The sequence below is a fragment of the Mustela nigripes genome, chromosome 6 (assembly GCF_022355385.1).
Source record: "Mustela nigripes isolate SB6536 chromosome 6, MUSNIG.SB6536, whole genome shotgun sequence".
NCBI lineage: Eukaryota > Metazoa > Chordata > Mammalia > Carnivora > Mustelidae > Mustela > Mustela nigripes.
Genome location: NC_081562.1, coordinates 133847632 through 133863683, shown reverse-complemented (window position 1 = coordinate 133863683; position 16052 = coordinate 133847632). Strand labels below are relative to the sequence as shown.

Sequence of the window (16052 nt, the reverse complement as noted above, 5' to 3'; positions counted from 1 at the left end):
TTTTTTCTTTCTTCCTTTTTGAACCTCTTTTTATCCCCTTTCTCCCCACTCACGATTTTGGATCTCTTCTAATTTGGTTAAAGCATATTTTCCTGGGGTTGTTGCCACCCTTTTAGTATTTTACTTGCCCCTTCATTTAGTCTTATCTGGACAAAATGACAAGACGGAAAAATTCAACACAAAAAAAAGAACAAGAGGCAGTACCGAAGGCTAGGGACCTAATCAATACAGACATCGGTAATATGTCAGATCTAGAGTTCAGAATGACAATTCTCAAGGTTCTAGCCGGGCTCGAAAAAGGCATGGAAGATATTAGAGAAACCCTCTCGAGAGATATAAAAGCCCTTTCTGGAGAAATAAAAGAACTAAAATCTAACCAAGGTGAAATCAAAAAAGCTATTAATGAGGTGCAATCAAAAATGGAGGCTCTAACTGCTAGGATAAATGAGGCAGAAGAAAGAATTAGTGATATAGAAGACCAAATGACAGAGAATAAAGAAGCTGAGCAAAAGAGGGACAAACAGCTACTGGACCACGAGGGGAGAATTCGAGAGATAAGTGACACCATAAGACGAAACAACATTAGAATAATTGGGATTCCAGAAGAAGAAGAAAGTGAGAGGGGAGCAGAAGGTATCCTGGAGAGAATTATTGGGGAAAATTTCCCCAATATGGCAAAGGGAACGAGCATCAAAATTCAGGAGGTTCAGAGAATGCCCCTCAAAATCAATAAGAATAGGCCCACACCCCGTCACCTAATAGTAAAATTTACAAGTCTCAATGACAAAGAGAAAATCCTGAAAGCAGCCCGGGAAAAGAAGTCTGTAACATACAATGGTAAAAATATTAGATTGGCAGCTGACTTATCCACAGAGACCTGGCAGGCCAGAAAGAGCTGGCATGATATTTTCAGAGCACTAAACGAGAAAAACATGCAGCCAAGAATACTATATCCAGCTAGGCTATCATTGAAAATAGAAGGAGAGATTAAAAGCTTCCAGGACAAACAACAACTGAAAGAATTTGCAAATACCAAACCAGCTCTACAGGAAATCTTGAAAGGGGTCCTCTAAGCAAAGAGAGAGCCTACAAGTGGTAGATCAGTAAGGAACAGAGACCATATACAGTAACAGTCACCTTACAGGCAATACAATGGCACTAAATTCATATCTCTCAATAGTTACCCTGAATGTGAATGGGCTAAATGCCCCTGTCAAAAGACGCAGGGTATCAGAATGGATAAAAAAACAAAACCCATCTATATGTTGCCTCCAAGAAACACATTTTAAGCCCGAAGACACCTCCAGATTTAAAGTGAGGGGGTGGAAAAGAATTTACCATGCTAATGGACATCAGAAGAAAGCAGGAGTGGCAATCCTTATATCAGATCAATTAGATTTTAAGCCAAAGACTATAATAAGAGATGAGGAAGGACACTATATCATACTCAAAGGGTCTGTCCAACAAGAAGATTTAACAATTTTAAATATCTATGCCCCCAATGTGGGAGCAGCCAACTATATAAACCAATTAATAACAAAATCAAAGAAACACATCAACAATAATACAATAATAGTAGGGGACTTTAACACTCCCCTCACTGAAATGGACAGGTCATACAAGCAAAAGATCAGCAAGGAAATAAAGGCCTTAAACGACACACTGGACCAGATGGACATCACAGATATATTCAGAACATTTCATCCCAAAGCAACAGAATACACATTCTTCTCTAGTGCACATGGAACATTCTCCAGAATAGATCACATCCTCGGTCCTAAATCAGGACTCAACCGGTATCAAAAGATTGGGATCATTCCCTGCATATTTTCAGACCACAATGCTCTAAAGCTAGAACTCAACCACAAAAGGAAGTTTGGAAAGAACCCAAATACATGGAGACTAAACAGTATCCTTCTAAAGAATGAATGGGTCAACCGGGAAATTAAAGAAGAATTGAAAAAAATCATGGAAACAAATGATAATGAAAATACAATGGTTCAAAATCTGTGGGACACAACAAAGGCAGTCCTGAGAGGAAAATATATAGCGGTACAAGCCTTTCTCAAGAAACAAGAAAGGTCTCAGGTACACAACCTAACCCTACACCTAAAGGAGCTGGAGAAAGAACAAGAAAGAAACCCTAAGCCCAGCAGGAGAAGAGAAATCATAAAGATCAGAGCAGAAATCAATGAAATAGAAACCAAAAAAACAATAGAACAAATCAACGAAACTAGGAGCTGGTTCTTTGAAAGAATTAATAAAATTGATAAACCCCTGGCCCGACTTATCAAAAAGAAAAGAGAAAGGACCCAAATAAATAAAATCATGAATGAAAGAGGAGAGATCACAACTAACACCAAAGAAATACAAACTATTATAAGAACATACTATGAGCAACTCTACGGCAATAAATTTGACAATCTGGAAGAAATGGATGCATTCCTAGAAACATATAAACTACCACAACTGAACCAGGAAGAAATAGAAAGCCTGAACAGACCCATAACCAGTAAGGAGATTGAAACAGTCATTAAAAATCTCCAAACAAACAAAAGCCCAGGGCCAGACGGCTTCCTGGGGGAATTCTACCAAACATTTAAAGAAGAACTAATTCCTATTCTCCTGAAACTGTTCCAAAAAATAGAAATGGAAGGAAAACTTCCAAACTCATTTTATGAGGCCAGCATCACCTTGATCCCAAAACCAGACAAGGATCCCACCAAAAAAGAGAGCTATAGACCGATATCCTTGATGAACACAGATGCGAAAATACTCAACAAAATACTAGCCAATAGGACTCAACAGTACATTAAAAGGGTTATTCACCACGACCAAGTGGGATTTATTCCAGGGCTGCAAGGTTGGTTCAACATCCGCAAATCAGTCAATGTGATACAACACATCAATAAAAGAAAGAACAAGAACCATATGATACTCTCAATAGATGCTGAAAAAGCATTTGACAAAGTACAACATCCCTTCCTGATCAAAATTCTTCAAAGTGTAGGGATAGAGGGCACATACCTCAATATCATCAAAGCCATCTATGAAAAACCCACCGCAAATATCATTCTCAATGGAGAAAAACTGAAAGCTTTTCTGCTAAGGTCAGGAACACGGCAGGGATGTCCATTATCACCACTGCTATTCAACATCGTACTAGAGGTCCTAGCCTCAGCAATCAGACAACAAAAGGAAATTAAAGGCATCCAAATCGGCAAAGAAGAAGTCAAATTATCACTCTTCGCAGATGATATGATACTATATGTGGAAAACCCAAAAGACTCCACTCCAAAACTGCTAGAACTTATACAGGAATTTAGTAAAGTGTCAGGATATAAAATCAATGCACAGAAATCAGTTGCATTTCTCTACACCAACAGCAAGACAGAAGAAAGAGATATTAAGGAGTCAATCCCATTTACAATTGCATCCAAAACCATAAGATACCTAGGAATAAACCTAACCAAAGAGGCACAGAATCTATACTCAGAAAACTATAAAGTACTCATGAAAGAAATTGAGGAAGACACAAAGAAATGGAAAAATGTTCCATGCTCCTGGATTGGAAGAATAAATATTGTGAAAATGTCTATGCTACCTAAAGCAATCTACACATTTAATGCAATTCCTATCAAAGTACCATCCATCTTTTTCAAAGAAATGGAACAAATAATGCTAAAATTTATATGGAACCAGAAAAGACCTCGAATAGCCAAAGGGATGTTGAAAAAGAAAGCCAACGTTGGTGGCATCACAATTCCGGACTTCAGGCTCTATTACAAAGCTGTCATCATCAAGACAGCATGGTACTGGCACAAAAACAGACACATAGATCAATGGAACAGAATAGAGAGCCCAGAAATAGACCCTCAAATCTATGGTCAACTAATCTTCGACAAAGCAGGAAAGAATGTCCCAATGGAAAAAAGACAGCCTTTTCAATAAATGGTGCTGGGAAAATTGGACAGCCACATGCAGAAAAATGAAATTGGACCATTCCCTTACACCACACACAAAAATAGACTCAAAATGGATGAAGGACCTCAATGTACGAAAGGAATCCATCAAAATCCTTGAGCAGAACACGGGCAGCAACCTCTTCGACCTCTGCCGCAGCAACATCTTCCTAGGAACAACGCAAAAGGCAAGGGAAGCAAGGGAAAAAATGAACTACTGGGATTTCATCAAGATCAAAAGCTTTTGCACAGCAAAGGAAACAGTTAACAAAATCAAAAGACAACTGACAGAATGGGAGAAGATATTTGCAAACGACATATCAGATAAAGGACTAGTGTCCAGAATCTATAAAGAACTTAGCAAACTCAACACCCAAAGAACAAATAATCCAATCAAGAAATGGGCAGAGGACATGAACAGACATTTCTGCAAAGAAGACATCCAGATGGCGAACAGACACATGAAAAAGTGCTCCATATCACTCGGCATCAGGGAAATACAAATCAAAACCACAATGAGATATCACCTCACACCAGTCAGAATGGCTAAAATCAACAAGTCAGGAAATGACAGATGCTGGCGAGGATGCGGAGAAAGGGGAACCCTCCTACACTGTTGGTGGGAATGCAAGCTGGTGCAGCCACTCTGGAAAACAGCATGGAGGTTCCTCAAAATGTTGAAAATAGAACTGCCCTATGACCCAGCAATTGCACTATTGGGTATTTACCCTAAGGATACAAACGTAGTGATCCAAAGGGGCATGTGCACCCGAATGTTTATAGCAGCAATGTCCACAATAGCCAAACTATGGAAAGAACCTAGATGTCCATCAACAGATGAATGGATCAAGAAGATGTGGTATATATACACAATGGAATACTATGCAGCCATCAAAAGAAATGAAATCTTGCCATTTGCAACAACGTGGATGGAACTAGAGCGTATCATGCTTAGCGAAATAAGTCAAGCAGAGAAAGACAACTATCATATGATCTCCCTGATATGTGGAAGTGGTAATACAACATGGAGGCTTAAGTGGGTAGAAGAAGAATAAATGAAACAAGATGGGATTGGGAGGGAGACAAACCATAAGTGACTCTTAATCTCACAAAACAAACTGAGGGTTGCCGGGGGGAGGGGGTTTGGGAGAAGGGGGTGGGATTATGGACATTGGGGAGGGTATGTGATTTGGTGAGTGCTGTGAAGTGTGTAAACCTGGTGATTCACAGACCTGTACCCCTGGGGATAAAAATATATGTTTATCAAAAATAAAAAATTAAAAAAAAAAAAAGAAGAAGAAAATAATGTTCAAGTACTCTCAATTTGTTGGTAGCTGATTATATAAAATATACTGATAATTAATTAAAAAATCTATTTATTGATAAAAAAGCTTTTTTAGAATCTCTGGGTTATACACACTAAATACAAGTGAAAGTACTCAGAGGACCTGAAAGTAAAAACATTTCAAGTTTTTCATTATTCTGAATTTCAAGCATTCTTACCATTTGTCATTTTGGGAGCTATTCCTTCATATTGTAATCAAATCATCTTATAATCAATTTCCACAAACTGACAGTTTTATAGAAGAAGCATAATTAAGTTGCATTTTAAAAATTACTAGCCTTAGGGGCGCCTGGGTGGCTCAGTCAGTTAAGCATCTGCCTTCAGCTCAGGGTCCTGGGATGGAGTCCTGCGTCAGGCTTCCTGCTCAGCAGGGAGTCTGCCTCTCTCACTCCCTCTGCTCCTCCCTCCTGCTCATGCTCTCTTTCTCTCTCTCAAATAAAATCTTAAAAACAATTATTAGCCTTAGATTTTTAATCAAAGTTTATACTTCAAAGAGTATCTGGGTGCTGTCACCACCCCATTTGCATGAATCTGTCAACATTTAAGGCAAGTTATCTGTTAGTATCATTCCAGTCAGTGTAAATTATTAAACTGCAACACAGAAAAAGAATTTACAACCAACATGGCCCATATCACATAAGTTACATAATATATATGAACATATATAAATAATGTCAGATATAAAGCAAACATTACACTCCGGAGTTTAGAGACCTTCCCCAGGTTTCTGTGCTTCAAGGATCTACCACTGAAGTAGAGAATCCATATGGGACATGTAAAAGGTTTAATTTCTTCAATGTTATACATTCCATTTGAAGATGTTATTTTATTTTTTAAAGAATTTATTTATTTATTTGAAAGAGAGACAGAAGGAACTTGAGTAGGGGGAGGGGCAGAGGGAGAGAAAGAGAAGCAGTCTCCCTTCTGAGTCGGGTGGAGCCGGACCTGGGGCTCCATGCCAAGACCCTGGGATCAAGACCCTGAGCCAAAGTCAGATGTCTACCTGCCTAAGCCACCCAGGAACCCCAGAAGATGTTATTTTATAATAAGCTACTGTCCTTGAAAGATATTAAAATCATCTCAGTGAAGAGCCGAGAGAGGAAATGGACAAAAAAATTTCCAAGGAGGAAGTCTTTTAAATAAGTTTGTGGAATAGTGACTTATTTATAATTTCTCCATAAAGAAGAAGCCCTGTCCTATAAATCTTTTCATACTGAATCCCTTTGTCTTCCTCTCTTGGAATAGAAGCTTACTGGGTTGAAGAAGAAAGCCTTTCATAACAGTGCCACTGGGTAGAGTAGAGGCAGACTTGCATTCTGAATGGTTGAGTTAGTGTTTCATGAAGTCTGCCCTTTGCTCCATTTTTAATAGAGACTCTGTTCTCCCTGAGCTACTGACAATGATTCTTGAAGTTCTTGATTCTTAAAGTTCTCTTTTGAGGATAACATCTGGTTAAACAGGTTATTTTCCCTCATTCAGGTGTAATGTTTTCAAGGGTTTATGCTAATTATGTTCTTTTCTTCCCAGAAGAAACTTAAAGCCAGATTTGGATCTTAATCTGAATGAGATCAGCTGCTTGGACACTTGAGCTCCTGGCTAGTCTGTGACCAGCAAAGCAGCGTGGATGTCAGGTGAGGACTGTAGAATGGCAGAGTTTTAGGACTCCAGACCCTGCCTCTTACTAGACCCCCAGGTGACTGTATAAGCTTAAGAATCTGAGAAGCACTGCTCTCAGCTTCTCTATAAGCTGCACTAAAGAATGGGGTCCAGAAAGTTCCAGTCTGGGGGTTCTTGGGGCACTGAGATGGCCTTTGGCAAATTATCGCATTTCACCACTTGCTATTGGCAGCATCTGGAAAAGCCTACTTGACAAAGATCCTTATATCTTTTGGCAATGTACCAAAAAGACTCTAAAAATAGCATTTTGTACAAATTCTCCAAAACATGACATGTCTATTAATGACTTTGGTTTGGTTGTGCTGCTAGTCAAACCATATGCAAAAGGTATCTATTAAAATAGGTTAAATAAATGACAGGTTACCATGAACAATAAAACCAAGAGAAATTTAAGTTTTCTAGGAGTGACACTTTAAGTTAGGTCTGGCATTTTTTTTTAAGATTTTATTTATTTATTTAAGAGATAGCACATGAGCAGGGGGTTGGGCAGAGGGAGAAGCAGACTCCCTGTGGCCCTGAGCAGGGAGCCTGACACAGGGCTCCATCCCAGAATGGACCTGAGCTGAAGGCAGACACTTAGCTGACTGAACCACCCAGGTGCCCCAAGGCCTGGCATTTTAACTGTAAAACTAAAAGAAAAGGCCATATAGATAATCACCAAAATAACTCATTCTTATAATTACTTTGCTTTAAAAAATATAAGCCATGGGTTTTTTTTTTCCCCCTTACCATAAAAAAGTAGGCTAGTTAGAAAAAAACAGTTAGACTAGGATCCTACCTTTATATCCTGTGGGTTGATGTCAGGATTTGTTTGACACTGCAGAGGTCCCAGAGTTTGGATATGAAAAATGTAGAGGAGAAATTCGTCCCGGGCAGAGAATGGCCAACCCACCTCCAGAAGGGTGTCACTGATGGTACTTGGTCCAATATTGTGCAGCTACAAGAAAGGAATGCGTAATGGTACAGCGCAAGTCAGGAAGAGGAAATCAAGCTCCATGTACTTCCTACCCATTCTAAAAAGTATTTTGGGTTTTAACACATCTGGGCTATAATGGTGGCAATAGGAAAATACCATCTATATAAGCAAGAGGAGCTCTGAAAGCAAGAGGCGCTGATGCTCAGAGAAAAAACTTCCTTCTGTGAAGCTCTGAGGGCAGATTTCCTTAGCAAAGACCACATTCACCATGTCTGATCATTGTGATGTTTACCTAAAATTTATATTCATTTAATCGCAGGGCTAGAAATGCAATTTTAATGCTATGCTTTCAAAACCTACTTATTCTTTCTTTGCACTGAAATCTGCCTTTTTCCTGACTACTGACTTGTCAATTGCAACCATATGCAATGCACTCTCTTTCACCCTCTGGAAAAATGGTTATCCATCAAATGCCAGAGATGGTCCAGGCTCACCACAGTTCACTTCAAGTGCACATTTCAAAGCTGAGCTCCTTCTGTTTTAATCAGTGACTCTCAAAGAGAGAGAGGCCACCTCTCATAAAGAGATGAGTGTTTTAAACTCATGAAGCCTGAACTCACAGGATAAAAAAACAGCTTGGGAAAGTCACGAAATGTATTTAAATTTATTGTGGTTTTGAAAATTCACTCCAAAGTTAACAGGGAACTTTTTTTCCCCCCACAATTCTGAAAATTATAATGACCAGTAGAACAACTTATAATTTGGTTTTGCCTATTAGGTGGCTCATTTAATTCACTTTATCAAAGCAACACGGCATGCACTGATAACAGTATATTTTGGGGCAGGTCAATAACATGTAGGAAACACATGATGATTGCTTTAGTCACCACTGATTACTACCCTAAAATTTTATGATTCATTTATGCTAAGATTAGAAGCAGGGCTTCTCTGAGAATGATTGAATATGTTTGCAAACATTAAAGTTTCACCATTCCTAAGCAGAAACCGGTGCACGCAAGGCCTAATGAATTATTTGACAGCATTTTTTTTCTAGCAAGGTTCTTAATCCTAGTAGCCTTGGGGACTATGCTATCCTTTTGCTATCAAGAGAGCTTAGTGCAAAGCTTTGATCCAGGTATGGATGGGGCTTCTGGTTCTGAACCACAGGTTGGGCAGATGACAGAGGTTTACATGTTGACACTGTGCAGGAGTTGACACTTCTTTCTCACATATGTACACAGCTCATCAGTTTTAAAATGACTTCATTGTTAACTGTAGAGAATGCTATTCACGTCCCTTGTAGCTTAAGATGAAAGTCACAGTCAGGATTACTAGGTCAGTGGAATGAGTTATGCAGGAAGGGGATAGAGAGCAGTAAATAAGAAGGGATCTCAAACAGAAGATGGCTTTTTCATAAGCTGCTGGTTTGCTTCTGGAAAATATTTTACTAATCAACTGATTATTTCAAATCTCATAATAAGTTATTCATGTGTGTGTGATATGTGTGTGTTTGATACAATAGCAAATAATTCATAAAATTTTCTCTCTCTGGTACCTTCCGGTTGGTGACCTTCAGTTTAAAGAGGTGGGTAGATTTTAAGGATATTTAAAAATGTAGGAAGAAGCAAAATAACGTCCAGAGAGCTAGTCATTTTTATGCTTAGGCTGTCCAAACGTTAAAAAAAGGAGATGTAAGGAACATCTGAAAGAGAACAGTAACAAGATAAAATATTCTCGTTCTATAATGGCTCTCACTAAAAAGCAAGTGACTCATACTGTACCCCCTCCCCGCACTGCACAAATCCAAGGTATATAAAGCTCAGATCTCAGGTCGGTGTCTTAAAGTGCTATGAAAAGTTAATTGGTAAAGAGCGTAAGACTAAATTCCTAACACAACTTTAAGATAGGTAAAACCTACCTCATAAATATGTTCCACCAGTGGTCCAACTCCTTCCTCTTTGCGGGGCTCCTCTTCTGGTTCCCAGTTATGAATGGGCAGAACAATCTGCGGAGGGTGGGATACTCTGAAACATGGAATGTTTTGTTAATTGCTGGTGATGACACAGGTGAAAAATGCTGCGTAGTGTACAGTACACTAACCGCAATGAGTTTTATATATATATATATATATATATATATATATATATATATATGCAATATACTTGAGCAGATATTGCCTATATGGAAAAAGGTATTGAAAGTGATGTTCAGCAAAATAACTAAAGGAATAGTAAAGGATCTGAAAAATCTACAGGGATGCTTTTAATTCCTGGTCTCTAGCTCAGAGATAGACTCTTTTGTCCTTTCTCCTCTCTTGAGCACTAGGGAGCTCTCTTGGGACAGAGAGCATCCCTGAGTTGAGATAGATAATTTAACATATGGACATATAAATGCATACATCTATCTATAGGTCCTGTGTAAGTGTGTGTGTGTGTGTGTGTGTGTACACATAGGGTATATAATCCCTACTTCAAGCCATATCAAGAAATGGGACTTTTTTGGTGGATAAAAATCTAGAATTCTGTGTTGGGTTAAATGCTGACTTGTGAAGAAATGTAGTTTTGAATTAGATACTTGAAAATAGAAAAGCCACTTGTATATTCCTACTTCTTAGATTTCTTTGGCTTTTCATTAATGCAGCCATACCTCCCCCAAAGCCAGGTCTAGAGCCAAAATAAAGCTTGATCAAGTTCTAGAGTTGTCCTCTAGATAACTCTAGGGTGAGAGATGGAGAGACAAATGATGTAATCATGTAAGTAGGATATTAACTTGACACAGAGATATCTTTGCCTGCAGTTTACACCTAGAACATGAGCACTGGCTGAATGCAATGCAGTACAAGGCATTATTCTACATTAAAAGCTGGTTCCAAACTAAATTGTTAATTTTATATTATCTTAAAAATAATACTTCTCAAAAGAACAATGCTTTTCTAGCAATTTTTAGGTGAAGGATCTTTGAAAGATTTCCTAGACCTCCAGCTAAAAGTAACTTCAACAGAAAATCCCTCTTTTGGCAATTGGAAGTTTTAAGTGCCCTTTTAAGGGCATCAGTAATTAATGCAGCCCCTAGCAACTTCAAATGCTATCTTTATTCCACACCCCCTCTCCAGTAATCTCTTTCTAAAGCAGAAAGCAAAATTTATTGGACTAACGACTGACCCAAGGGCAAGTAAATAATTTCTGCGTGTCCTTATTTCCTCATCTGGAGAATTACGATAAACTCTGGGTTGTATACTACAACTGATTGGAAGACATCTCAAATGCTCTTTGCTAAAGTCACTTTGGCTGCATTGTCTTCTAGGGCTGGGTGGAAGAAGTATAATTTTTAAACTGACAACCCACAGAAATGCTACTAAATTATAAAACCCTTCGCTTTCATCTCTAATGGGCAACTATTAAATTACAAGTGCAGGGCACAGGCTTGCTGAGCTGGTACTTCAACAATCCCTACCCTTCGTCGGTTTGTTGTTATGTCATGCTGCCCTTTCCCACTTGATTTGATTAAATCATGTTCAGATTAAACACTGGGGACTTGGTGAGGAGAAGAGTACAGAATACAGATGGTTACACTTTTATTTGAGCAAAGCTCAGAGAGTTTGGGCTTCCGTCTCCGTGGAGTCTTCATGACCTAACCACCCAGAACTTTACTTTGCTCTTAGCTTGGCAACAGAAAGTTGACTCCAGGCTCCATATCCACTGTGAGGCTCTAAGGAAAATCCTTATTTATTTACTTATTTGCATAAAGAACACATACAGAGCAGAAGCTGAGCACATTTTCTCTGGAAAGTTTTGTTCTTATAGTCATCTGTCCTGGGGGACTGGTCATAAATGTTCAAGTACCACAGAATTATAAATATTTAGAACTTGACAGGACTATGGAGACAGTGTGTTCACAATCCCTCATTTTATACATGAAAGGAAAACTGATGTTCAGAAAAGTAGGGGTTAGTTGCAGGTGAAGACTTCAGCTTACTCAGGTGTACTCAGGACTTTTCTATTTCCAATGTACAGATGACTCTTGAAAAACATGGGTTTGGACCATGCTGGTTCATTTATGTGGATTTTTAAATTTCTATGTGAGTTTTCATATAAGATACAGTATGGTAAATGATTTTTTCTCTTCCTTATGATTTTCTTCATAACATTTTCTTTAGTTTACTTTATTATAAGAATACAGTATATAACACATATACAAAATATGTGTTAGTGAACTGCTTATGTTATCTGGAAGGCTTACTGTCAATAGTAAGCTACTAGTAGTTAAGTTTTCAGGGAGTCAAAGTTACATGTGCAGGGGGTTGGCACCCTAACATCTGCATTGTTCAGAAGCCAATGGTATAATGCACCACAGGGGCCATGAAGCCGCAGTGATTTTAGTAAAGCCAACTTAAAGAAACTTCCTGCCCCATTTCTGTAACAAAATCTAATAGAAATCTGTACGGAAAAGATAATCTATGATAGGCCATGACAAATCATGGCAAAACCATTCAAAAGCTATGGCTCCCCAAATTCAGTTATCTACTGTCTAAGACTTTTTCAGATCTGGGGAAATCATGACAAAAAATGGCTCTCTGAAGATTCCAAATGAATAAATGAAACACTGTCCACTCTTTTCAAAATTACCATTTTTTTTTTTAAGAAGGAAGGAAGGAAGAATATAATCAACTATTAGCCAAGGATAAACAGCCCTCACAGCTCTTACTGAATAGTGCTCACATGCTAAGATGGAGGATAGAACATTATTCCACCTGAGACCCCCCCAGGGATAAGAAGATTGGGGTACGAGTGGTGACACCAGACGTTAGGAAAGGATTAGGGAAGCAAGGAATTAGGTTTTTGATAAGTTAAGTCTGTGTGCTATCGGAAGTTCACATCTGATGCTGTGTTAGTACAGTCTGAATTATTCATTCATAATCATGTTTTCAAACATTGTAAGCCCCAAATAGCAGACTACTATTTATTGTGTGCAACAATGTTGACTCTACCCATTCTAGCCAGTGTCTATACAGACCACCATTGTTTATGATTGTAGTGTCCCATGATCAAACCCACTCAATCCTGATTATATGACAAAGGACACAGGTTTATTACCCTTTGTGAGCTCAATGCATGTGGTGCTGCCTCTTGTGGCCAAATTCTCTTGCAGACTTAATGCTAAATTAATCCTTTGTACCAACAAATGACATGTGAATCTACTGAAAGACAGTGTTGACACCATCTGGCTTTGAGAGAAGTGGACTAATTCTCAGTATTTTCTTTCCCATTGAAGAAATAAATGTATTTGAGTTTATTTTTAAAATGATAAAAACAACACTGAACTGAAAAAGAGCTGCTAGAGACAGTGCATGATAAAATACATTGGAATAAACACAACTGGCAAATAAAGTGAGATTTTTCTGAAGACTGAACATGGAAGATTTTCAACACAGTAGCTGTTTGTTCCTTGAAGAACTAAACATTGAAACCAATATTTTTGCTGAGTATCTGGAATAAAGAGTTTTACGTTGCAAAATGGCTAAAAAGAACTCTAACCCTGTGTTAGAGAATAAACTGTGGTTAAATGTCAGACATTAATCCAGCAATTTAAAAAATTACACCTATACAAGAAACCCAATTTTAATTACCTGTTTTGATTATTGGTAAAATGAATAGATAACTTCCTTCCTTTTTAACAGAGAAATACTGATGACATAAATGATGGCAGAAATATATTTATAAATATTTATCTTATAAAATGGATATATAAGAATAAATACAGCTACATTACACTCTCTGCTGCCTTGGACTGAGTTATGTCTTATGGAATAAAAACAGTTCCCAATTTAAAATTTGCTTTGGGATTAAAAGACAGTTTCAGTTTATTTTTGGTTAGCAAAACAAAGGTTAACAAAGCTTAAAGAAGGAGACAAAAATTCATATACACTAGTTGTAAATGTTAAAAGATATAAAAATAAGATAGCAAAAAAAATGCTTATTTCTTCTCAGATTTCCTTTAGTGTTTTTCTCAATGTGAAAGAGGAGGGAATTAAAAAAGAAATGCACAAAAATGAAACATCTGGATTAGCTGCAAAGATCTACAAATCAAACAGGTCACTTCTCATGAGTCATGAGTTAAAGAAGAAATCACAAAGGAAATTAGAAAACATTGTGACTGAAACCCAGCATATCAACATTTTGGTATGTGCTCAATCAATTAGAGGGAAATTTATAGCACTAAATGCTTATGTAAGAAAAGAAGAGAGGTCTCCAATCAATGATCTACTTCTACCTAGAGGAAGGAGAAACAGGGAAAATCCAACACAAAGTGAACAGAAGGAAGGAGATAATAATAACATAAAGAAGGAGCTAATGGAACAGAAAACAAAGCAAATAAAAAGAGAGAAAAAAGAGGCACCTGAGTGGGTCAGTCAGTGAGTGTTTGACTCTTCTTCTTCTTTTTTTTTTTTTTTAAAGAAAGTTATTTATTTATTTAAGAGAAAGAGCACAGGTAGGCAGAACAGCAGGCAGAGGGAGAGGGAGAAGCAGGCTCTTCGCTGAGCAGGGAGCCTGATGCCAGACTTGATCCCAGGACCCTGGGATCATGACCTGAGCTGAAGACAGTCACCTATCTGACTGAGCCACCCAGGTACCCTGAGGGTGGCTCTTGATTTCAACTCAGGTAATGAGATCAAGCCCCAGGATGGCACCGTGCTCAGTAGGGAATCTGCTGGAAATTCTCTCTCTCCCTCTGCCCCTACCCCCACCCTGTGCTCTTTTTTTTTTTGTCTCTCTCTCTCCCCCAAATAAATAAATAAGTAAATCTTAAAAAGATAGAGAAAGAGAAAAAAAGAAAAGTCAATGAAATAAAAAAACTGGTTCTGTGAAAAGTTCACTGAACTCTAGCCAGAGTAATCAAGGGAAACATAGAAGGGAGTAAAAGATACAAATTGCAGTGCAGGGAATGATGAGGTCCCACATACATTAAAAGGAAAATGAGAGACTATCATGATCATCTTTATGCCATACATTTAACAACTGGGATGAAGCAGATAAATTCTTTGAAAGACAAACAGAATGTTTCCTCCATAAGACCAAGATAGGATCTAAATACAAGACAAAACATTGGGAAGGGCATGTGCTATGTATGGTGAGTGCTGGGAAATGTGTAAGCCTGATGATTCACAGACCTGGACCCCTGGGGCAAGTAACCAATATATGTTAATAAAAACAATTTAAAAAAATAAATAAATGCAAGGCAAAAATGTCTTCTTGCATCAAGTCTACTCCCTCTTGCCCTGACAGTCCCCATCTGTGCAGTAAGAGAAGAAAAAGAAAAGAGGGGCGCCTGGGGGGGCTTAGTAGGTTAAAGCTTCTGCCTTCAGCTCCCACAGTCCTGGGATCAAGCCCCTCATTGGGCTCTCTGCTCAGTTGGGAGCCTGCTTCCTTGTCTCTCTCTGCCTGCCTCTCTGCCTACTTGTGATCTCTGTCTGTCAAACAAATAAATAAATAAATCTAAAAACAAACAAACAAACAAAAAACCCCCACAACACACACACACACACACGAAAAAGAAAATAAAGAAAAAAGAAAGAAAAAGCTTAACCATGTAGTAAACAACTCAACTTTTCCCCAAAAGTGGTGTGTGTAGCCTTTGCCCTCAGATTCTAGGAGGTGAAGTCTAAGATCTAGAAATTTTATGCCTGAAAGATGTATCTTTGTTTTTCTGGGGGCTTGGGGTCACACTGAATATTCTAACCATACAAGTTATTGTGGGGGTTGCCCACATCAGAAAGACCAACAGTGTGAGTCAGGGTGGGAGCCTCATCACATCATATTAGACAACCTGGAGACAGATCAATTAAGTCAGTTATTCAATTGATCATGTCTATGTAGAGGATCCTTAATAAAAACTGTGAACACTGAGCCTTGGGGAGTTCCCTCAGCTGGGGATACTCCATGCATCCTGTTACACATCCATAAAAGGAAAGAAACATGACCCGGCTCCATGGTGGATAAGAACAGAAGTCTTGTGCTTGGTTCTGCCTCAGGCTCTGACTATGCAATTCTTCCCTTGGATAATTTTAATTTTTATTATACTGATGGGTATAATAGATTTCAGGGAGCTCTGTCAGTCCTTCTACATGAATTATCAAAGCTGGGGGCAGTTTTGG

General features: G+C 38.4%; 1 protein-coding gene across 1 annotated transcript in view; it reads right to left on the bottom strand.

The window, feature by feature from the left end:
• Positions 1-16052, bottom strand: part of ITGA8 (integrin subunit alpha 8) — a 181535-nt gene that overhangs the window by 36753 nt on the left and 128730 nt on the right. Inside the window, exons 24-25 of the mRNA XM_059404254.1 lie at positions 9819-9924; positions 7763-7921 (exon numbers count right to left, since the gene is read on the bottom strand). Of these exons, the coding sequence (XP_059260237.1) occupies positions 7763-7921; positions 9819-9924 (265 nt within the window). The remainder of the gene's footprint in view (positions 1-7762; positions 7922-9818; positions 9925-16052) is intronic.